We start from the raw sequence: 24,195 nt of genomic DNA on the forward strand, positions 1-24,195 counted from the left end.
AGTTGGAGAACCCCTGGGACCCATCTGTCTCCACCTACTACCATGATGCGGGTACAGAGGTGTGCCATTGCGCCCTCTGCTTGCAAAGCAAGCACTTTACCCACTGAGCCAGTTCCCCAGTCACTGAAAGACATTTTTAAAAAGTGTTAAGAAATACAAAGATAACCATATCATATTCACCTTTCACTGAAATGTATAGACTTACAGCTCCTGTAACCATTATATGAGGTTTATGTGTGGAACTCGGAAGTCGATTATACAAACAGCAGGCCCAGGCCACGCTGGTGCGTGCCTGAACTCCCTGCTCTTCTGGAGGCAAAAGGAAGAGGATATTTGCTTGAGATAGGTCCAGCATCAAAATGGTGACACCCTGAACACAGGAGATCACCAGGTTGTGACTTGTGCCCACTCCAGCCTGGCCAGTTTCTCAAAAAAGTATACTGAGGACAGACACTAGAGGGAGGCAGTGAGATCGCAGGAGAAAGAGCAGAGGACCACTGCCATTTTATTTATTACTCAAAGAAATAGTGATACGGTATGGCGCCTGTGCAGTACAGTAAAGCATATCTACACACTACAATGGGCTCTCGTGAGGACCATCACCTCTTAGACTTTTACATTTCTAATTTATTTCGGCAGAAATTTATAAAAGCTGTATGTGAGACTTGAGGAAAATGCTATCTTAAAATGTTATTTAATCAATCTCTACATAAACACTGAGGTGGAGAATGAGTCTTTCTTCATCCACTCAAAGGGGCCACACAGTGACATTTTGTTTCCACTTCAGTCTTTCTTTTCCACATATTTATGTGGTTCTAGCCTAAGACCCGCCTGAAGCCACATGTTACTTTTTAGTTGCAATCTTTATTTTAAAAGCAGAAATCAGCTTTGAATACTTGGGATAAAGTTTAGTAAGTTAAAAACATAAAAAAGCCCTAAAATAAGTTCCATTTTGGTATCATTAAATTGAAATGTAATAGCCAGTAAGAGAATCATTGGCAAAATTATAGACTTCAAAATTTATCTTAATGTTAAAACAGCCTACAAAGACCAGCATAAAACAAAACTGAGAGTTTTGCTGGTGACCTGGATTTAATCTCTGGATCCCTCATAATGGTGGAAAGAGAGAATGGACTCCACAAAGGTGTCCCGATTGTCGCACCCACAATATAGTGTGTGCCCTCAAATATACATACAGTAATGGAAATAAAGCTTTTTAAAAAAATAAGGCAAAAATTAATTCAAACTTAACTTTAAGGTCCTGAGGACAAGCTTTAAGCAGGAATTACTATAGATTTATGATTATTTTTGGCTTATTTTACTATCTCTGAGTCCATATCAGAAACTAGTTTTACATTCTGATCGCTACTATATATTTTGTGCACAACTTTATTTTAGAAAGTGGTAAGACCTAAAACCATGCCACTTCTTGGTTTAGCTAATCTTCTTCAGGAAGCAGGCTTGGGTAGATGGCTGTAGAATATAGGGTTCCCTTCAATGTTCCACTCAAGACTGTGTAACACTATCAGCTTTTCATTTAGAGATAGATTTAAGGGTTGTATATCATCTTGGTATATGATATTCTTAAGTTATTTACTATTTACAAGAAAATCAGAATTTTAAAATCTAGCACAGAATTAAATGAACAAGAAGTACATGTGAATAACAAAAACTAATTAGTATGCCGATCAAGTTTTTAAGAAAACGGAAGTTGCATTTTTAACCAACTATCAAAACAAGTACGGGGTATTTGAAGGACCCCGTTTTAGACCGTAGCTACTTGTCACCACACTTGAAGTGAACAGCAGTTAACGTCTGCACACACACAATGTCTTTTCGTTCTATTCCCATGCAGCACATGCAGAGAACCAGTGTGAAAAGCAGCCTGCTTACAATGGTGAGCACTTGTGCGCTCAGTGAGTTCAAAGGAAGGGTTAACTGTTAATAGGAAAGGTGGTTAGCCGTAGAAAAGAGGACCTGGCAAGTCCATCATAGAGAAGAAATGAAGGAGCATACTGCATTACCTCATTATTCTATCACCTACTGTTGTTCCTCTGATATTAAATCTAGTGGAGGGAACACAATAACTAAAGTCACTTACGAAGAACCAATTATGTACAGCATCACAGTCAACGGTTTTTGTCATCAACCATCTCAGTTTAAAGGACTTCTGTCCCCCCTCTGTCACAGTCCATGGTGACAAATGTCACCCAAAGAAAGGGGCAGGAAGAAACCAAGGAAAGAGGTGCACTCAGTGAATCAGGGTTAGGAGAGCACACGGCGTGTCTTTTATCTTTTGAACACTTGCAGGTGCAGAACCTCAAGGCTAACTGCTCTCTGGGAAATACAACATGAAGCTGACTCACCTGTCCTAACCACAGAACTGGAACAAGCCAGCCCAGTACCAGGACTTTTAACTCCCTAGGAACCTTCGTTTCTCCCTTTGATGATTTCCTCTGTAATTTTCTTTAATAAGGCAAGTGGTCATTAAAAACACAGAGTGAGCTAGTTTTAATGAATGAAGAGATGCTGGTATATTTATAGTACAAAGAATTCTGGCTCTAAGAGTCCAGAAAGGCCAGATGCACCAACATGTCTATGCAAATGATGTGTGCTTTAAAAATCATGAAGCAATACAGGATTAATGCTTTAAATCTTTAGGAAAAACTCATCAGAATGATAACAGCTACATAGAGCATTTAGAACTTCACAAAATCTCATTCGCTCATCTTTTTTTTCTGGACTAATTTTTTTTTTCTTGAGTTAGGAAAAAAAAAGAAAGATAAGAAAAGCCACCATTCCGTTTACTCCACAACGTAGCTGGCACTGTAGGCCTTTAATCACAGCACTCTGGAGGCAGAAGCCAACAGATCTCTGAGTTCAAAGCCAGCCAGGCTACACACAATGAGATACTGTTTGAGAGAAAAGAAAAAAAGTGAGGCACTCTCTCATTCTAGGTTACATTCTGATGTTCCCAGATCCAGCATGTGACGTTAGTGAAGGAATAAACACACGAATTTTATTTGTCTTTAATAGCACCATTAGTGAACATGATGTATTTTTATCAGCTTATTTTCTATTTAATATCTTATGCCTTTATCCTAGATAAAAGAACTCATTTTTTAAAAATTGGATTTCTGCCAGTAAAGACATTATAATAGATATACCTTGGTTCTCTCTGTGGCTGATTTATTATAAAGCAGGAATCAGCAAACTGGCTTTTACATAAAATCTTGGTCAGCTGTTTTTTTATGACCTTTAAGTTATGGCCAGTATTCTTATTTTTAAATGGTTACAGTTAAAATAGTTATATAAGTGCCTATGTAGTAGTTTCCACTTTTACTTCTTGGCCAGGAAAGCCTAAAATATTTATTACCTGGCCTGTTGGGAGAAAAACACTGTCTGAAGCCCTGGACCTGTTCCGGCTGTGTTAACATAGACTGCTACAGTTAGAGAAGAGACTTCCACATTTAAAATCCCCGTGTTGTTGTTGGGGCCTACGCTTTCTAAGGCCTTGCTTGCTTGGTTCTAGCCCCAGAATGCAAACCTGCTTAACAGGAAGCAAAACTTTAAGAATACTAAGACCCAAGTAAGGTAACCCATGCTGATAACCTCACACAGGAGGTGGGGGCAGGATCAGGAATCAAAATCCACATTCAGATACAAAGCAAGTGCACGGTACATGAGATCCTGACTCAAAAAATGCAAAGAATATAAACAGTTGTGTTATGGAAATCATCGCTCAGCAGTACAAGGGCTGCTTTGGTATTTTAAATTAGATATATGTCAATGTCTTAACCACGTGAAACCTTTAAAGTTTCATTTGAAAGGTTAAAGTTAGCAAACAAAAGTAAAAATTAAAATTGAGGCAAAATTGTGAGATATATTATAGTTTTCATATAAAAGTTAAAAGTTAACTAAATATTTAACTTTTTAACTATTTGACTTTTACCATACTTACTGTGAGGACCATTTCTCTATGCTATGTAAATTAACTGACTGGGCTTTTTAAATAGCAGCAAGAAACTGTTCTGGGCACACTTCCAGCACACTGAACTTCTAGACTGGACCTGGAGTGATCAAAGGGCAGGAGAGTGACTTCTAAGGTATGTATTCTGTTAGCTGGACATTCCTTCAATGTGTAGGATGTACTTTAGCTTTTTCAGAAACAGAAAGTCCTCCAAATTTTGCTAAATTTAAAGATGGTAAATGATTTGGGTTCTTAGAAGTAAAATTTCCTAAAACTTGCTCCTTTTAAAATATGTCAACTAATTATCTACCTCTAAATGTAGAGGTAATGAACTACGCCCGAGGCCATGGCAAGTGAAACCTCACTAAGGAGTAACGAGCTGCAGCAGCCTCAAGGATGAAGCAAGGGCAGCTGCCGAGGCACACTCTACTCTGTGAGCTCTGATCACACAGCAAGTGCTGCTAAGAGAGAGCACAGGAGAACCCCATGGAGAGTTCTTGGTTTTCATCACTTAACATTTTTGGTAAAGACCTAGGAGAGGCTAGACATGGTGGCTCATGCCTGTAAAACCACCACTTCAGAGGCTAACATGGAGGATTACTTTGGATTCAAGGCCTCTGAACTACAAAATGAGACAACAACAAAAAAATGGATCAAAAACCAAAACCAAAACTCCCAAACCAAACAAAAACAAAGAAACAACAAAAACAATCAAATCAAAACAAAAAAGCTGGGGAAAGATGAAGCAAACCTTTTTTTGGGGGGGTAGGGTGGGCTTCTTTTTTTTTTTTAAAACAGATTCATTTTATTTATTTACTTAATATATGGGAGTACACTGTAGCTGTTGTGAGCCACCATGAGGCTGCTGGGAACTGTGGTTCCTCTGGAAGAGCAAGTAGTCAGTGCTCTTAATTGCTGAGCCATCTCTCTGAGCCCTGGATTTGGTTTTTTGAGTCTCTGTGTAGCCCAGGGTGGCCCCAAACTCACAGACACCTGCCTGCCTCTACCTCTTGCATGCTGGGATCAAAGGTGTGCAGCAGTTGAAGGGGACAGCTGCCATACTGAAGGAGCTCTGCATCATCTCAGCTGGGTATGCTGACAGACTGCAACGTTTCACTTAGTCTCAGATTCTTAGTTTTGAGAAACGGTTTGCATGCTTTCTTCTCCAATAAACTACCAAGTTTCCTGAAGATCAAGAATTTTACTATTATTACTATTACTAGTCTAAATTTATGTCCTATAAAAGCTAAGTAATATGCAGGCCAAACTAAGGCTAAGTAACCTGACTATACAGATTATTAAGTGATACCCAGTTTTTAAAAGTTTAAAATCTGGATCTAATCATAACATCTGAGTTTAAGCTAATGCATGGAGAGGAGGTAGTTCCAAGATGATATCAATAATCACCAACCTTCTAAATATTTAACTAATCTAAGTTAACACCTAGGTTAATCAGGCTATCAGGTACAAACTTTATGGCAGGTCAAACCTTAGGAGAATGAGAAATCATTTAAATACTATGAAAATAATAAACGTTTTAGAAGCCATCAGTTTGATTTTTGAATTGTGCTATGCTTGGTAACTTTACCTGTATGTATTAAGTAATTACAGAGCTAGCCAGGGCTAGTAACACTCTATTTCAAAACAAAACAACCAATCAACTAAACAATCAAACAACATAGGAGGTTGATGATTAACACATGGAAGATGTTTTATTAATCTTTTAAGTATAAACATAAGGAAGAATTATTTGAACAGTGTTCTAACAAAATAACCATTTTCCCAACCTGATGGGAGGAGGCACATGCCCTTCCACGGTTAGCAAAGATGGTTCCCCTGAGCTAAAAGCTGGTCTTTTTATTACTTTTATTTGTCAGCCTTTATTCCTTAGAGGAATTCCTTTTGGCCTTTTGCTTTGTGAGAGGGCCTCTCTAAATTGCCTATATTACATCTCAAATATAATTCTGCCCCAAATGTAGCTAAACTTATTGGCATGCATTACTGCTGCGGGCTGAGCCAGTCACACTGTAATAGTTTTTTCAGGATGGAGGCACCTTATACAGAAAATACACTGGTTGTTTAAGACATGCATCCATTTTTGATGAGAACCAGGTCCTATAACTGACTCATTTTAAATTTGTACAATAATTTTAGATAATCAAACCACTCTTCATGTATAAGGAAACTGAGTCTCTGAATCAATAAGCAGCATATATGAGAAAAATTTCTAGTAGGTGGTGAATATGGATTCAAGCCCAAGTTATGATGCTCCTAACAATCATACAATATTATCATGTTTTTCGGTTTTGATCTTTGAATGTGTTTCATTCTGTAGCCCAGGCTACCCTGTAATGTTCTATGTAGTTCAAGCTGGCCTTGAACTCACAGCAGTCCTCCTGCCACAACCTTCCAAGTACTCAGATTACAGGGTATGAGCTACCATGCCTGGATTGCCATTTTTAATGGTATAGTAATCTTCTCATTATACATGTGAAATGTATATATAATGTATAATCTTGTAAATTAAGTCAGAAATGTAAATTGAATGTTTGATAAACAGCCTATTTAACGTGTGTGTGTGTGTGTGTGTGTGTGTGTCAGAACTTCACTCCTTTGTGACTCAGGACTTTAAAGATAAAACTGGAACTAAGAGAAAAATAGTACTAATCACACAGTTTCCCATATACGGGATGCAACACACTTTCCTTCCTGGGTACCAGAGAGTGAACAGAGGTTCCCTGCTAACAAGTGAGGTATGTCCCTTACCTATTTCTTTTTACCTCTTATTTTGTGGCAGTCTCACTAAACTGCATAGGCAGACCATGAACTTGGGCTCCTGCTGCTGCAGCCTCCCAAGTAGCTGGGGTTACAAGCTTTTACCACCCTAGTCATTTTAAAGTCCATTAAAAGGTACCTTATCTTCTAAAATAAAATGTTTCCTTCTGTTTATGTAAAGCTCTACTAATGGAAAAATCATACAAACATATTAACAATTCAATTCTCTATTGTTGCTACAATGTTTACTATCCATCATACCTTTTTAGTTTCTTAACTGAATCATAACTGCAGAGTCGTAACTGAGAAATTTTGAAGTGGACTGTCATGTCCAGGATTTGGAAGCCCTTGACTCTTTATGCTGCCTAAGATGATGTCAGTAATGTACATTTCATGGTATGAAATATGAAGTATGCATTGCAAAGCCTTATTAACTAGGGTAATATATTCGTCTTTCAGAAATTCAGTGTGGACTCACCTAGATCATATAAAAGGAGTTACAGGCTGACGGAAGTTTTTAAAAATAGATTTATGTGTTTTGTTTGTTTACAAATACACAGACAGTTGACAGTAATGTTGCACTTATTTACGAGAGGTAACCTTTTAGTTGTACGTGTGTACATGTCGTCACACGTGCTCACAGAGTGCTGCAGTGAGAGACCTGGAGCCGTGTTGCAGACCAGCACCAAAGCTGCCATTTCAGGCAGAGGGAGTACTACACGGCCTGGATCCAGAACCAGTGGGGACTGTTCTGAAGCATTGTGTGCAATTATGCTCTAAGTCTGTTACACTACATCCAAGTCAATGCAGATAAAACCATAAAAGTTCCAAAAAGAGACCTACTATCACATTAGTAGGGACGAGAAAAAAAAAGAGAAAAATGTAACATTAAAATAAAAACAGGCTTAGTTGTGCACACCTTTAATCCTAGCACTTGTATGCAGAAGCAGGCAGATTTCTCTGAGTTTAAGGCCAGCCCAGTCTATATACCACGTTCCAGGCCAGCCAGGACTACGTAGTTAGACCCTCATCTCAATAAACAAACTAGCAAAACCCAAAAGCCATAATCTCTACAGGGCAGAATGACAACTAAATGCAAACTCAATTTATAAGTAACCCAGCAGTCATTCTCGGCATGCCATCTCTTGATTTGTAAACTGAGGCACAAGCTTCAAAGGCAGAAATACTGAGCAAAGACACTTTCTGCTCACTTCTTTTCATTTGCTCAGAACATGTGAAATCACTTATGGTTTAAAAGTTCCATGTGTCAGATGACTGTGGCAGTTCTAGACGAAACTTTAAAAATGGTGAGACTCACATGAGTTCAACTCTTGTGAATTACATTTTTTATAGTCTCTGCTAATTACAAATATACCAACCTATCACCAGGTCCTGCTCGGTATCTTGCACCGGGGATCAAGACCGGGTCATCATCGCTGTCATCTGTGTCCTGGAGAGCAGAGTCCCTGGCAGATGGGTCTTCATGAGCTGAAGGGGCTATGGCTTCTGTCTGGGATGGGAGCTCAGGATTGTCGCTGGCACGCCTGGTAGCACTGTCAGTGCTGGTCTGCTCACAAGTCTCCCTGTCTGTCTCAGACAAAGTGCCTTCTTCTGGAACCCCACAAGGGCTGTCAAGACTTGGGTTATTCCTTTCTCCTGAGTTAGAATCCAATGGCTCAGTGGGGAAATTATCAAATTGTGCTGTCAGAAAACAAAGTTGTCTGTAAGTCACCATTCATCATTTCATTTAACTGTGGAACTGACAGGCTCTCATGTGAAGTCCGATTCCCTTACAAAGAGAGGAACATGGTAGAGCCATCATTTGGAAGTGACCCTTGCCTCTGGAGAGATAACAAAGATTAAGGTGTTTAGTTTGTATCTGAGCCAATTTCCCTAAAGATGGCAAGAGAGCCTACCTGTATCTATCTGGTTTTGAGTGAGGTTTTCTGAAAATGTTCCTTTCTCTGATGGTTCTTCAGGAGCTCCTAGAATTAAACAAAATTATTGTGAAATCGAGCTTTTTAAAGAAAAATAATATAAATTAAACACTCCAATATTCCTTTAAATAAATGGCTTTTAATTCTGTCTGGATAATAGAAACCTTTAATATTCAAATACAATCTCATCTCAGGGATGGGCAAAATGACTTGGGGAGTAAAAGCCCTTGCCAACTGCAAGCCTGGAGACCTGAGCTTGATTCCTAGAACCCAAGTAAAGGTGGAAGGAGGGGGCTGCCTAAACAAAGTTGTCCTCTGACCTCCACAGGCCTGCACCCCATAAAATAAGTTTTAAGACAAAATCTCACTCTACAAAGAACAAACAAAGGTGAGCCATTGTGGAGGAATAGAGAGAAAGAGGCAGGCACTCAGCCCTGAAGTCTCTCATAAGGAGGAAAGCAAGGTAACCTCACTTGTTTCACTGTCTCCTTCGGGTGGCTGCACAGAGCCCAGTGGGACCAGGCATTCCTCCTGACCCTCAGATTTGCAGTGGCTCCCATTTCCTCTGGAACTTGAGGCTGTGCTGCTCCTAGAATCACAAGAAGATACGTGATACCCCGAAGGTTAACATATGAATTATGATGTCACTTTCATACTTTACAACTTAAAATATTTGAAAATTTAGAACATAAATACTTGAAAAGTCACATTTTAAAACAGAAATCACACTTCATCTTAAAAAGATTTTAAAATGAGAGCACTTTAATTCACGATTTTGATGGTTCTACTGTCTACTACATATTTCTATGTGTCTCTTTGTGTGTGTGTGTGTGTGTGTGTGTGTGTGTGTTTGTTTGTTTGTTTATTACACATTACAGTTTTGTAGAAAGAGATTGTATTTTCTACTTGGTTTTGATACCCACCTGATGATGACCAAAATCCCAGTAGCATTTCTGGCTATCGAATTCAAATAAATAATTTCCATAAGAAATCATGATATGTGTAAGGAGAAGGTTGATAAGGAAACAGGAAGATGTATAACAATCTCAGATTAAAATCAAATTATAAGCCAGGGAGATGACTCAGGGGTGAGGTGTTTATTGCCTGATAACCAGAGTATGATGGCAGGAACCCACTGGTGGGAGGAGACAGACAAGTTCCCAAGGCATCTTCTGGCTTCCACATACATGCCATGACATGCACCCACACAAGTAGGCATGTGAAGAAAATAAATAAATGTAAAGAGGCAAATTACTAGGGACATTTGCCAAGATTTTGTAAAATCCCTTTTAAGCAAATAACAAATATCAATTTCATACTTTCTAAAGTATACAAATAGATACTATTTTAAACAATAATGACCTACATGATTATACATGCAGAAAAAAAATGTCAGGAGGGTTGTAAACTAGCCTAAAGTGTTGTCTCAGTAGGATTATTTTGTCTTCCTTATTTATTTATTTATTTATTTATTTATTTATTTATTTATTTATTTTTTGCCTACATGCATGTCTATGTTTTATATGGGAGTCTGGTGTATGACGCAGCCAGAAGAGGGCATCTGACCTTTGGAAATGGAGTTACAGATGGTTGTGAGCCACCATATGAGTGCTGAGAACCAAACCTAGATCCTCTGGAAAAACAGCAAATGTTCTGAACTTCTGAACTCTCTTTCTAGCTCCTGTAAATACCTTTTTAATCAGAAGAGACTACAAAGCCATTGTGGTCAATAAAACTAAATATGATACAAACTTTTTCCTTGCTGATATAACTATAATACAGATATAAATAAAATGCATAGAGTACAACAGTTATAATGATTAACATATTATGGTACTGACATAAGAATAGAATCTGGTGGGAAAGTCACACTATTCAAGTAAACACATTCAGCATAGTTAATGTGGCATGACAAATCACAGTGAATGAGAAGAATGCAAAATACATGGGACTGGTGCACAGGAACAGTGTGTGGAAAGTTGATGCTCTAACTCAGCATCACATTTGCTACAAAAAAATCCCAGGGCTTATAATAAGCAGGTGATTTTAGTATAGAACTACAGAAAACACAAAAGTAAGATGAGAAAAGGTTTCCCCTAATCTGCTCTCTAAGCACAAGGATTCCACACAACCTTAGCGCAACCACTGCAGGTGATGAGCGAACAGCACACCTGGGAGACACTGGCACAAACCTAACTCACAACTGCAACGGCTCTCATGAGCCAACGAGGACGGAGACCGCAGCAGCAAACGCTGCGGTTTTTATTAGAATTACTAGAATAAGAGTACTGGTATAGCTAGCGACTATGCGGTGTTTATGATACACAAAGTGTACTAAGTTTAAGCTGCTTGCTCTGTAAAATCCCTTGACATCTTCTCAACAAAGCTCAGAAACGGGTTCTTTAAAGAGTGTCCATCTTTACTAAGAAGCTGGGACTTAGGAAGCTTCCTCAGGTTGTCAAGTGAGAGCCCAACCTCGCAGGGCACTCTACTGCTTCATCTGTCTTTAAAGGCACTAAAAAGCAAGGACAATACTGAAATAAAGAAAAGATGCATAGATTTTTAATGTTCTGCTTTATTTCTACAAAATAGAAATAGTAATCTTTGACAAACTGATGAATGCTAGTATAATTTATGATCATTTAAAGAGAAATTAGCATTCAAGAAAAAAAGAGAGTAAAACGTTATCTTAGAGTTGCTCTGAAGGCCCTCTTCCCCAGAGGGCAGCTTGTATAGAAAGAGGAGAGCAGAAGAGACCAGGCATAAGTGACGCACGAGAACCTGTGTTAAATTATATACTGTAGACCAGGGCCATGGATGTCATGATTTTAAAATGTTGTGGTGAACACTTGGGGTCATTAAGGGAATCCTGTTGGCTGAATCCGGAAACCTGGTGCCTAGATTCTGATTATCTTTACAACCTCCGCTGCTCCCATTCTAGCCCAACCACTGCTGCCGCTTATTCTGCTTCTGGCACAGTCTTTTGATTGACACTGACTTCTACCTATGGTCCACTCTGAACACAGGAACAAAAGCATCCTTTCTGTTTCAACACGGTCTTCATTGTCTCAGCTGACACATCTGTTACTCACTGGTCTCTCTTCTGCTCATTCTATTTCACACACATGAGCTTCCTAAAAGATCCTTGAACATACAGAACTTGCTCAAATACGTGGAAGTCTCTCTTCCCTACATATACGCCATCTTCTCATGATGACTAACCTTCCTTGGGTTCCTGACTGTCCTTACCTGATCTCATTGCTTCTGCAGTACTCAGTGCCTTCCAACATGCTACACTGCATATTTATTTACTGTAATCATTGCCCACTTCTTCCACCTAGAATAGAATATAAGTTCCAGCAGGGCGCAGATTTCTTTCTTTTTAACAATTTTTTACTGATGAGTCTCTAATGTCTAGACTAGTCCTTGGAACATAGGTCTCCAATAATATCCCAAGTCCTAGTTAATCAGACTTTACTGTAAAATACATTTACACATAAACATACACAGAGACCAGTGAACTGAATAATGTAACATATAATCACATATTAATCAAGTATAGCATATAATTATATATTAATAAATACATTATCATGTGATAAATTATTTGTACATAATATACTTTATATCATAAAACAGTATGTTAATTATATAAATTTAATATATTATTATGATTTAGTATATTAATGATAAGTAATTTAAAATGATTATCAATAATTGACATAATCGCTATATAAAGCTTTATATAATTATGCCAGTACATAATTAATATTGCCATATTGTCAACAAACATTCATTAACTACTAATTAAACAAGGTTAAATAAAAATATCTGAATAATGCTCAAAAGACCTCTAGATAGTGGGAAAGATAATAAAATGTTTACATAAATTGATTTCTTAAATTAATCATGAACAAAATCACAAATGTCATTAAAGACAACCAATATAGCATTAAGTGAATATAAAAATCCAATTGTTCTAATAAATTAAATAACAAGTAAAATTATTTAAAAATCAAAAGTGAAAAAATAAATACACAGAGAGTAAAATGTTTGTTCATGGGGCTGGGGATTTAGCTCAGTGGTAGAGCGCTTACCTAGGAAGCGCAAGGCCCTGGGTTCGATCCCCAGCTCCGAAAAAAAGAACCAAAAAAAAAAAAAATGTTTGTTCATACTGTAAAGAGAGAAAACAATAAACTGGCAATCGCTTTTGATCTAAATAGTTCATCTCTGGAGAAATACTTCACAGATATGATGCTGAAGATTGGAAAAGTTTCAAAAGAAAGACTCGTTGTGTTTTAACCTCAGTGGGCTAAAAGTGGCAAATTAACTTTCCAATGAAAAGGGAATGAGCAATCTACAGCATCCCTGCTGGATAGATTAGTAAACTAACAGTTAGTACAAGTATCGGAAGGGAAATAATGTTTGTTACAGTTAATAATGCTGACTCTAGACTTAAGTTTAACAAATGAAGAATGGAGTATATTCAGTATAATTTAAATTATGTTCTAAAAATGCACAACATGAGCATATATTTATATACACATATACAGAGAACAAAGACTAAAACATTTAAAATTAATGTTCTCTATACATGATTATATTACTGTTTGCATTTTCTATCAAAACAAGCATCCTAGGACAACAAATATTATTTGCTAAATTTTTAGAAATGTAAATTCTCAGCTCTGATTTCACCTAATCTTCAGGTGGGATTTATTGATCTGTGAGGTTTTATGAGTTAGTTTACTTGTTTTGTGTGCATGCAAGTGTGTGTGTAACACACACACATGCCACATGAAGATGTTGGGTGTCTTCCTCTATTGCTCTTCACCTATTAGCTTGAGAGACTCTCAATGAACAGGAAGCTCATTAGTGAGCTCAAGGGATCTGCCAGTCTCTCTGCCATTACAGAGAGGCATGTTACAGGCATGTACATGTCTGTGCAGTAACACCCAGCTCTTTACATGACCACTAGGGATTCCTACTCCGGTCCTCATGGTTGCATAGCAAGGGCTCTCATCCACAGAGAATGAGCCATCTCTGCAGATACATAATCTGTTTATTTACAAGTTCTTCAAGGAATTTAAAACATACTAGTTTCCAAACTAATATAGTAAATAGCAAAAACCAACCATAAAATGAAGTACAGAGAAAGCATCTCAAATACAATTGTACAAGACAGCTGAGAACATCTTTACAAAGTGGTAACTTACCATTCATCTGTGAAGTTCAGTTTTATTGTGCTTGTCGTGGTTCCTTCTGTGCTGTAGTGCAAACTTAAAACTGGTTCACCTGTCCCTGGTTTGGGGCTCAGCCTTTCATTATTGTTATCTGAAAATTGTGTTTAAAACATTTGAAAACGTTTCTGAAACAAGTAAAAATGACATTTCCTAAAATTTAAAAGAACTTAAGTTAGGTTGCTGTCATAACTTTTGTTCATGTTAGGATTCTCATTTAAATTTCAAAGCAACATTATCAATTCTAGCTTTATTTAGATGACTCCTTTAGATTTAGAAAACCACACCCTTTCATTAAGGAATTAAAAGCTCCTAGCACGCAATGGCACATTATAAACTGGTACCTTATTTGGAGAATACCATGGTATATGTTTTAGTTGCTTGAGCATCAGGAAGGGTTAGCAGTGGCTAAAGGGTAAGATGAAAAGGCTCTAAGTGAGCTGCTCTGACTGCTGCAGTTTGAGTCTACTGAGTTCTGTGTTCTCACAGGGCATACTCTACAAGGAAGTACTACACTGTGTTGTGGTATTTTCTAAAAATTGTTTTAATGTTTTAGTATATTTCAGTTTTTATTCTTAACTAATCTTGTAAAGAAGTTATTTCTTAACCATGGACAGTAATTTCACTTTAAAATTTTATAGGATATACATATATAGCCTATAAATTTTTAAAATGGCAAATAAAGGTGGGCATGGTGCTCACACCTATAATCCCAGCACTTAGGGGGCTAAAACAGGAGAACTTCCAAGATTTCAAGGCCTGCCTGTATTCCACGGTAAAAATCAGGCCAACTGGGCTACAGAGTGAGACCTTGTCTCAAAAAATAAAAATTTCATTTGGCTGGGCATAGCTGCACACATCTGTAACCCCAGCATTCAAGAGGCAAAGACAGGTGGATTGCTCTAAATTTGACTATAACCTGGTACATATAGTGAGTTCTAAGACAGCCAAGGCAATTTAACTTAGTAAGACCCTGTCTTTAAATTAATCTATTAATTAACTAACCAATTAATTAAACAAAATGGCAAATAATGTCAAAGAAATTGTAGAGACTATTTGAAGCCCTCTCCCCCAAATAGCAAAAAAGACATTCAAGGACAAAATGAAGTAGAACTTTAAAACTTCCTATTTGGATGGTCATTAACATCTTGTGGAGATATGAGAATGCATAGAGAAGAGAAATGGACACAAAGCCAAGGATCAGACCCTTTGGCTAGCTGAGAGAAAAGTTGTCTGTGGTATCTGTTTTTGGCATCCACTGCAAGACTGATACAACAATGAGCTACTTTTCCTGAAAATAACAAATCACAACTTTAAAAAATCCAGTTACTCAGGCATCTTCTGCTTTTACAACAGCATCAAGAGAGGGTCACTAGTCAGCACACAGTTTCCCCTTGTCCTTTAGTTACGGCACAATTTCCACTCCACGGATGACAAAGCCATCAGTGTTTTAAGGCTGCTGTAACTGGAGTGTGGCTAGAGCCTGGGATGGTCAAGGACAAGGCAGAGCTGGCACTTGTACTTTCAGAGGATCTTATAAAATATTTACTGTCCCTCTAAGGTAAAGAAGGGGTGGAGGGTGTGGTGGCATACATCATACCAGGGAGCTAGAGGCAGAGGCAGGTGGATCTGAGTTCAAGATCAGCCTGGTCTAGATTCCAAGTTCCAGGCCAGCCAAAGCTACAGTGAGACCCTTGCCTGAGGGGGAAAGAGGAAGGCATTTAAGAGCAAGTATGCTGCACCCTTAGAGAACCTGAGCTCAACTATAAGAACCCAGGGGAGATCGCTCGTAACTTCCTAGAACGTTAGTTCCAGGAAATCTAACACCTCTCTTCTGACTTTCATGGGCAACCTCCAACCTCACCCCTGTCCAAAAGAACAAAAACAAACAAAACCAAAAACCATTGTTTTTGAAGAAAATAAAGACAATGATATAGACTCATATGCTATTACTATAGAAACACAGCGAACAAGAGCAAGGAAGAGAACAGTGCCGAAACAGTTCAGGAACATTTGTACAGCACCCTGCCAACCCCTCGCCAGCAAGAAGCCTCCAGGCAATTACAAGTCATGACTTCTTTCCTAGACTCATCTACTACTAAATTATTCAAGCACAGTCATAAAATGGAGCAAAATTCATAGAATCATAAAATGAGTGCAGCTGGTTAATATTGTTCCTTTCAACTCTAAAGGAACTCATCAACCTTGGCTTCAACTGGACAACCACTGTACAAATGGGATGGACTCTTTCATTGGGTTCAAACTTCAGACTCCCAAGTTTAGAACTCACTTCTAACTTTCCTCATCTTACTCTTCTTAGCATAAAGCTGCTTTGCATGACTACACACAATTTATTAAGATGGCTTTTCTCAGAATGTCAATCCCATAGCTGAAAATGGATGTAATGTGGGGGCTGAAGAAATGTCTCAGGTTAAGAGCACTGCCTGCTCTGAAAGAGGACCTGGATCTGACAGAGAGGACTTAGCACTGATAAGAAGTTCACAACCATCGGCAACTTCAGGTCCAGGGATTCAATGCCTCCCTTGGCACCAGGCACACACATGCATATAAAATAATTTTTGAAAATGGATATAATTTACTGTGTGATAAAATATGTTTTAAGCTAACTTTTTTAAAGAAAAATATTTTAAAGACCTACAAATTGGGGCTGGAGACATGGCTCAACGGTTAAGAGCACCAAATGCTCTTCCAGAGGTCCTGAGTTCAATTCCCAGCAACCACATGGTGGCTCACAACCATCTGTAATGGGATTGGACGCCATCTTCAGGTGAGTCTGAAGACCGTATACTCACACACATTAAAATAAATAAATCTTAAAAAAAAATACCTACAAATTATCGTTTTGTTTTTATATTACTTAAAGGATATTTATAAGCATTTAGGTTTCCTCTACTTTGTTTAGTTGTTTTATATTAGAACAGCAAGCCCGTTCTAAACACTATTTCAAAGCCACTCATTATATACTAGATGTTTCTTTAATACGTGTATGTTTTGTCTTCACTGCCTGGTGAGACAGAACACACTAGTGATTCCGTTCCAAATAACGACCGGTAAATAGGAAATCTACCAAGTACCCAGAATGCAGAGTGAAGTCTCATTTCACTATCTTCTGCTCACTAGAATTTAAAATATACTATTTATAGATATGCCCTTGGATGGTAAATACTGAACGAACATTTCCCATTAATATACAGGCTTCAAACTTTAGCTATTTATTATAAATTTAAAAATTCAGCATATAATTAATGACTACTTAAAATACTACTTGAGCCAGACAAAGACGTGGCAGTAGCCCAGCTATTTAAGAGGTGGAGACATGCAATCTGAGGCCAGGCTGGCCACTTCAACTCTGTCATTAAAAAATTATACACAGAGAATGGAAAGCAGGATGATGTAATTATATTATAATCTCAAAAAACTATAAAAAGTAATAAGAAAGGGCAAAAGATATAGTCTATGCAAGGTCCTGTGTCAATTCTGAGTGTTGTATAAATAAAATTAATGTAATATTCTCATGATACTATTAAAATTTCAATTTCTTATATAAGTATGATTCTTAAAGAAATACATATTTAATTCATGACAAATCCAATTTCTCCCCTTCCCAAAATACCCCCAGAAGATTCAGTCAAATCGGCTTTCCTAGGTTCTGATTACCCACTAAGTTTCCTACACAGATCACTGCTTTAACACCACGGGAAGCCTGCTTACATAAAATGACACACGTACTTCTTTAGCTTTTACGTAACAATTATTACTGTAATAGGTATAAAACAATTTGCTCAGTCATGACAAAGACTTAAACTTATACAAAATGATTTCCTATGCCCTCCCCCAAATGAACTCTTCTCAAGAAAAAATTTTAAAAAACTAAAATAAGGGGGCATGGTGGCACGCATCTTTGATCCCAGCAACACAGTTTTTGGATTTCAAGGTCTGCCTGGTTAATTTTGTGTGTGTGTGTGTGTGTGTGTGTGTGTGTGTGTGTGTGTGTGTGTGTGTAAGAGAAACTTCCCTTTAGGATAGTAAGCATAAAAATTAGAGACAGAAGTAGAAAGAAAATTGAAGTTCTCATCAAAATGTATTATCTTTCTAGGCATACAACACATGTCTGATGTCTCAAGTGCTCAAGAATACTTGAATTTAGTTCAGGACAACAATCGGAATCCTAAACTCTTAAACAAAGATATATTAAAGGGGATCTTGGTGCACACCTTTAATCCTAGCACTGGAGGCGTGAATTCAAGGACAACCTGAATTACATATAAGATTTAGATCAGCCAGGGCTACATAGTAAGACTCATATCTCAAATAAAAGTATACATATGTGATTATATATTATAAATATATGTATATCATATATATTATATTTATAATACACACATATTTTTGTTGCATATATAGGACGTTATAGCTACATAATATATAATAGATATATATAATGTATATTTTGATGTTTAACATCCATGTTTGCCCACAACTTTAAATTTTGTAAGTATGACCTTGTATATACTATGCAAGAGCCATATCCTCTGCCCTTAATTACTACTTTTTATAATTTTTTTATTTTTTGAGATAATTACATTATGCTCCCTTATATATCATGAGAGAATATATAATATACATATATAAGTAATATATATTAAAAATTATATACATATGTAATTTTTCTAGGCAGCGAAGTTAGTTCATCATAGATGCATTGTGCTTTGTCCATAATTAGCAAAGGAGAGCCGTCCATGTGTTTGCCCACAACTTTGAATTTTATGAATATTTTACTCAAACAACAATGTCTTTTTTTATTTTTCCCTATCATTTTGTTTATTTAGAAAGCTTATTGGTGGGCTGATGAGATGGCTCAGTGGTTAAGAACACTGGCTGCTCTTCCTGAGTTCACTTCCCAGCAACCACATGGTGGCTCACAACCATCTATAGAGGGATTTGATATTTTCTTCTGGCATGTAGGTGTACATGTAAACAGGGTACTCCAACATGAATACATATTTTTTTAAAAAGCATATCAATTAAGGGAAATAAAACAAGTGAGACAAAGTCAGGGATGGACTCTTATAGTTCCAGCCATCTTGGAGGCTAAAATGGGACTGAGCACAAAGCCAGACCTCTGACTACACATTTGCTTTCCCTTTCAAACTTATAAAGAGATACTATTCTTCTTTTAAAATGTGTATTTAGGGGTTGGGGATTTTGCTCAGTGGTAGAGCGCTTGCCTAGCAAGCGCAAGGCCCTGGGTTTGGTCCCCAGTTCCAAAAAGAAAAAAGAAAAAAAAAAAAGAAAAGAAAAAAATGTGTATTTAATATCATCTAGGTGACCGGTACTTTCTATATCATTTAACTTTCCCATAGTAGTTCTGATATTTTTTCAGGTGCTAAAAAGGTTACTAAACTTCCCAATTTCAATGAATTCATCTTACTGATGAATTTTTTCTTTGAATAATTATATATACTTATATCACTGGCTGTCCATGCAGCAGATAGGAAAGTGTTTGTATCACGAATACAGAGTCCTCATGTGGGTTAATGTCACCTTGCAGAAGTGACTGAGTTCTTCTTCAGAGGATTGTATCCATTACTGGTACATAAATATGGCTTCCTTAGCTTTCTCCAGCTTTCCCATTTGACATCTGTCTTCAATGTGCTTCTGCTTTCCCTCCATTTTTTTTTCTGGCAATGCACAGAAGAGCACATGTCCAAGTAGATACCTCCAGAGCTTAGCTTAACTCAGTTTCCCCCACTTCTCTCTTCTTCTCCTTTCCTCCTCCAGATATATTTTAAAGACAAGGTTTCGCTATGCAGACCTGGCTGGCCTGGAACTCACAAGAGATCTCCTTGTCTGTGCTTCCCAAGCACTGGGATTAATGGCACATGTCACCACACCCAGCCCTTAAGCATTCCTCAACAGCAAGAGAAAAGAGACTAAGACACCTCAAAGCCAACATGGAAAGGATGTCTTACATAGACCCCTTCCCTACAACTATCTGTTTTTCCTGAAAGCTCTTTATTATGGTTTACTGTAATCCTACCAAGATATCTACACATGATTTCCTCAATTTCTGGCTAGCCAATTTCAAAGTATCACTTATTATTAGCACCATTATTGTCATAACTGTCATATTGTCAATCTACCCCAAGTCAAAATTCTATTCATTCTACTTCACAAAGATTGTTAAGATTTACTTATTTCCCACTCCTACTGCCTTATATCGGATTTTTCATTGTGTCTTACCTGAATTGTTACAATAATTTCTATGTGCTCTGACTTTTTTTTTTTTTTTTGGTTCTTTTTTTCGGAGCTGGGGACCGAACCCAGGGCCTTGCACTTCCTAGGTAAGTGCTCTACCACTGAGCTAAATCCCCAGCCCCCATGCTCTGACTTTCTTATCCTCCATTCATTCTTGTATAACATTACCCAACTGAACTTTCAGTATGTAAACCTGGTTGTTATGCTGAATTTTCCATAGCTTTCATCACTTAATGAATTAATCTACTTATGTATTCAAACATTGTTTCTGGACATAATGGCACATGAAGCAGAGGCATGTGACTTGATCTCTGAAAGTTCCAGGCCAGCCTGGTCTACATAAAGATTTCCAGGCCAGCCAAGACTATATAGTGAGACCACATGTGTGTGTGTGTGTGTGTGTGTGTGTGTGTGTGTGTGTGTGTGTGTGTGTGTGTATGTTTGTGTGTGTGTGTTTGTGTGTGTGTATGTGTATGTGTGTGCAGTAACAAAAAAACCAACCACAAAACCAACCCCTCACCCCCAAAACACCCAGCAAAATATTGGTATTGATAAATGATATCAATATGGAATGGATAAATTCCATATACTGAGCATATATATGTGTGTATATATATTTATATATATACACATCAATGAATAAAAACAGTACACATAGAATATGCAGAGGTATACATGAAGCAATCCTCCAAACAAACAAATGCGTGACTGCAAATCTAATGAGAGCCATTAACAAGGCCACACAATGAGAAAAGACAAAATACTATAAACTGGGAGGTCATATTTTTGAGAGATTGACACTTAAAGGATAAATAGAAATGCTTAAGCTTGGGAGTGGGAACAGTGTGTGTGCTATCTGAGAGGGAAAGGAACTCAGAGTGTCAGCACACCATAAGCAATTTGGCAACAACCAAAAATCTGGTTAGGGAGACAAAGACCAGCTCATGTTTGGCTTATAAGACATGGCACAAACTTCAGAGTTTTCAAGGGTTAAAGTAACTTTAGATGGATAAATGATATGAATGCACACACACATACACACACAACACATCACACAGACACAGACACAGACACAGACACACACACACACACACACACACACAGTTTTCAAAGGTCACTGTTTGCTAGTAAAGAATACACTGTGGTATGAACAGCCAAAAGAAAGTTATTACTTTAGATCAAAAGAGAGAGAATGGTGACAAGCAGGCCACTTTATCTATGTATGTGCTTTGTCTGCTTGTGTGCCTGGATACCAGAAGAGGGCATCAGATCCCATTATAGATGGTTATGAGCCACCGTGTGGTTGCTGGGAATTAGGCTCATGACCTCTGGAAGAGCAGCTCATGCTCTTAACTTCTGAGCCATCTCTCACCCCTCCACCACCCTCGTCTTAACTTCTGTAGTACAGTTAACACACATTGCCATAGGTAAACCCATGTGCTGAGGTTATCCCCATCATTAGGACACTTCTGCTCACAGGTTTATCACAGAACTACAACAGCTGTCTACAATGTAGTTTCTGCCAAACACTTTGATATTTGACCTTATAAAACCTCTCTGGTTATACGACTACATGGTAATTCATGTTATATGGGCCTGGAAACAAAGATCCTTCTGGTTTCTATCTATAGCTAGTCAGCCTTATTAAATGGCATCCCCATTCACCCAGGCACTGAGGCCCGACTGTGCAGGTTAAACTTGAGTCCTCTCTTTATATCTCAAAGCCATATATAAATGAAGTACCAACAAAATCAATATAAATCTATAGAAATTATTCTATATGTTAACTAAACATGAATCTGGTATAGTGTAATATAAAATATACTTAATTTTGTAGATCTTGCATTTCATTTTTCTCATTGTATTTTGCTTTTCTTTTGGATACAGATCTTCAATCTTACTCATGGCAGTCCTTCTGCATCAGTCTCCTGAGTGCTGGGATTAAAGGCAAGAAATACCACACCTAGCTCTATTTTTTTTTTTTTTAAGAATAGGGGAAAAAAAAACCCAGAACAAACAAAACCCAAATCTAACAATGCTTGTCATCAAAAGGTTTACAAATAAATAATTTAAAAGTGAAGGTACACAAGTTTCTAAAATGTTTTAAATTTAGGTTTTGAACATTTCTCTAAGAAGATTACAATCAGATTCTACAGCAATATTGATTCTCTTACTCAATGAACTGGTGAGTCCTACATTTGCCTGTCAAGTCTTACAGATTTCATGCTTATTCATAATCTTAAAAAAGAAACATGTGAAAATTATTATCTACCCATTTGCTCTTTTCAATTGAGATAAATGAAATCAGGCTGGGGAATCGGCTTAGTAATAAAGGCGCTTGCCTGACCTGAGTTCAATCCCTGGAACCCAAATAATAGAAAGAAAGAACTGACCCCTGGTAATTATCCTCTGATCACTATGCAAGATTGCACCATGGCATGGCCCCCATACACACACACAGACACACACAGACACACATACATACATACATACACACACACACACACACACACACACACACACACACACACAGAAATAAATTAATTCAAGTTGTTCTTTGTGGCTTAATATCACTAACATTATTATATCACGAAGCGCTTAGAACCCTTGAGAGAATTCTGAGTTGAGATCCTAAGAAATCTGCCCTAATTCTAAAGTAAGCACTCACTATAGCTTCCTACAGTCTTCCCCTCTGCACTCATCTTTTCCATGTAGCCCTTTGTCAGAATGTCTCCTTTCCCAACTCTCTCTGCACGGTGTCAGATCTGCTTGTAACAAGCTTGGCTGGCTCTGCTCAGACTCCAGTGGAAGTGTAAAGGCTCCCGGATGAGTGCCCAGCTTTCCGTTTCCCTCTGGGCTCATGAGCACAGTGCTTACAATGATGGATGGCAGCATGACTGCAGTCCCAGGACACAGAAGGAAGGCTAAGCAAAACCACTGAGCTCAAGGCCAACTTGGGCTACATATAAGACCTTGTCTCCACCATCAGTTAAGTACGATACAAAACTAAGTGTCATTACCATGGCAATCTAGAAATGTGTAATATTACTATATTCAAATAGCTTCTAAATGTGGGACAATATGCTAACTTAAACCACAGTTATATAGGATTTCATAATATATAGCAATAATAAAAATTATATCATACTCATTACCAACTGTTAAAGGACAGACTTCAAAGTTGTTATAAAAATGCCAAAGGCAGATACGAGCTCACACAGAACGTAATCTGTTTAGGCCAAAAGGGCCCTTTGTGCACAAAACCACACAGGATAATTTAGTCCACAAAATAGTGACTGAAGACCATAATCAAAATGATATGCTAAGCAAAGCAAAGAAGAACTTTGTTTATGCACTGCAATAACTGTGGTGGATGGGCATAGCGCATCTCCTGTTGCACGCACCCTGTTGCTCATCAAGGGACATGGATCCGAGCTGTTTGTTAACCACAGAAGAAGGAGAATCTGAAACAAAAATGAGATTTCAACTTAAAAGTAAGCAGCAGAAAACTGCACAGCAGTGTCATGATAATCTCTACGCGTAAGAAACAAATGGATAAGGGCAGGGCAGAAGTAAGCACTGTGGCGTGTTTTCCAAGCAGTGAGTAAGCAGGGCCATGTGCTTAAGGTGTTATTCCAGGCAAGCATTTAGCAATCTTGAGAATGAGTTGAGAAAATTATTGTTGGACTTCCATGCATAACCCTTTAATACAATTCATCTAGCACAGATACAAGTGCCAGATAGATAATTAAAAATAGGGTATTTCTAAACAGAAGATACCTTGCCTTACTCAAAGAACAAAATAAAACAAAACAAAAACCACTCGCTCACCATCTCTTAAAATGGCTTTCATCCTGCTTTGGGAGGCTGAAGCATGAAATGAGATGCTCGCTAGACTTTGTGAGGTGCTGTTTGCTATACATGAACTAAATAAGGAGTCAGGATGTTTAACAACACAAAGTGGTTTTTAGGGAAAATAGTCAATGAATTAAAT

At 37.7% G+C, this 24,195-nt stretch overlaps 1 protein-coding gene across 26 annotated transcripts in view; it reads right to left on the reverse strand.

Moving 5' to 3' along the window:
- Dcaf6 (DDB1 and CUL4 associated factor 6) overlaps positions 1 to 24,195 on the reverse strand; it is a 101,750-nt gene that overhangs the window by 13,934 nt on the left and 63,621 nt on the right. For 7 of the 26 annotated variants that reach the window (XR_015635124.1, XR_015635121.1, XR_015635120.1 and 4 more), the window contains 5 exons: positions 23,606 to 23,665; positions 13,899 to 14,016; positions 9,156 to 9,271; positions 8,662 to 8,730; positions 8,125 to 8,446 (listed from right to left, as the gene is read on the reverse strand). Coding sequence is in view for 18 of the 26 variants with exons in the window: in XM_087580256.1 (XP_087436382.1) it covers positions 8,125 to 8,446; positions 8,662 to 8,730; positions 9,156 to 9,271; positions 13,899 to 14,016; positions 23,606 to 23,665 (685 nt within the window). In the remaining 8 variants the exon portion in view is untranslated. 26 annotated transcript variants of the gene reach the window in all.

This window comes from Rattus norvegicus, chromosome 13 (assembly GCF_021556685.1).
Source record: "Rattus norvegicus strain SHRSP/BbbUtx chromosome 13, alternate assembly SHRSP_T2T, whole genome shotgun sequence".
Lineage (NCBI taxonomy): Eukaryota > Metazoa > Chordata > Mammalia > Rodentia > Muridae > Rattus > Rattus norvegicus.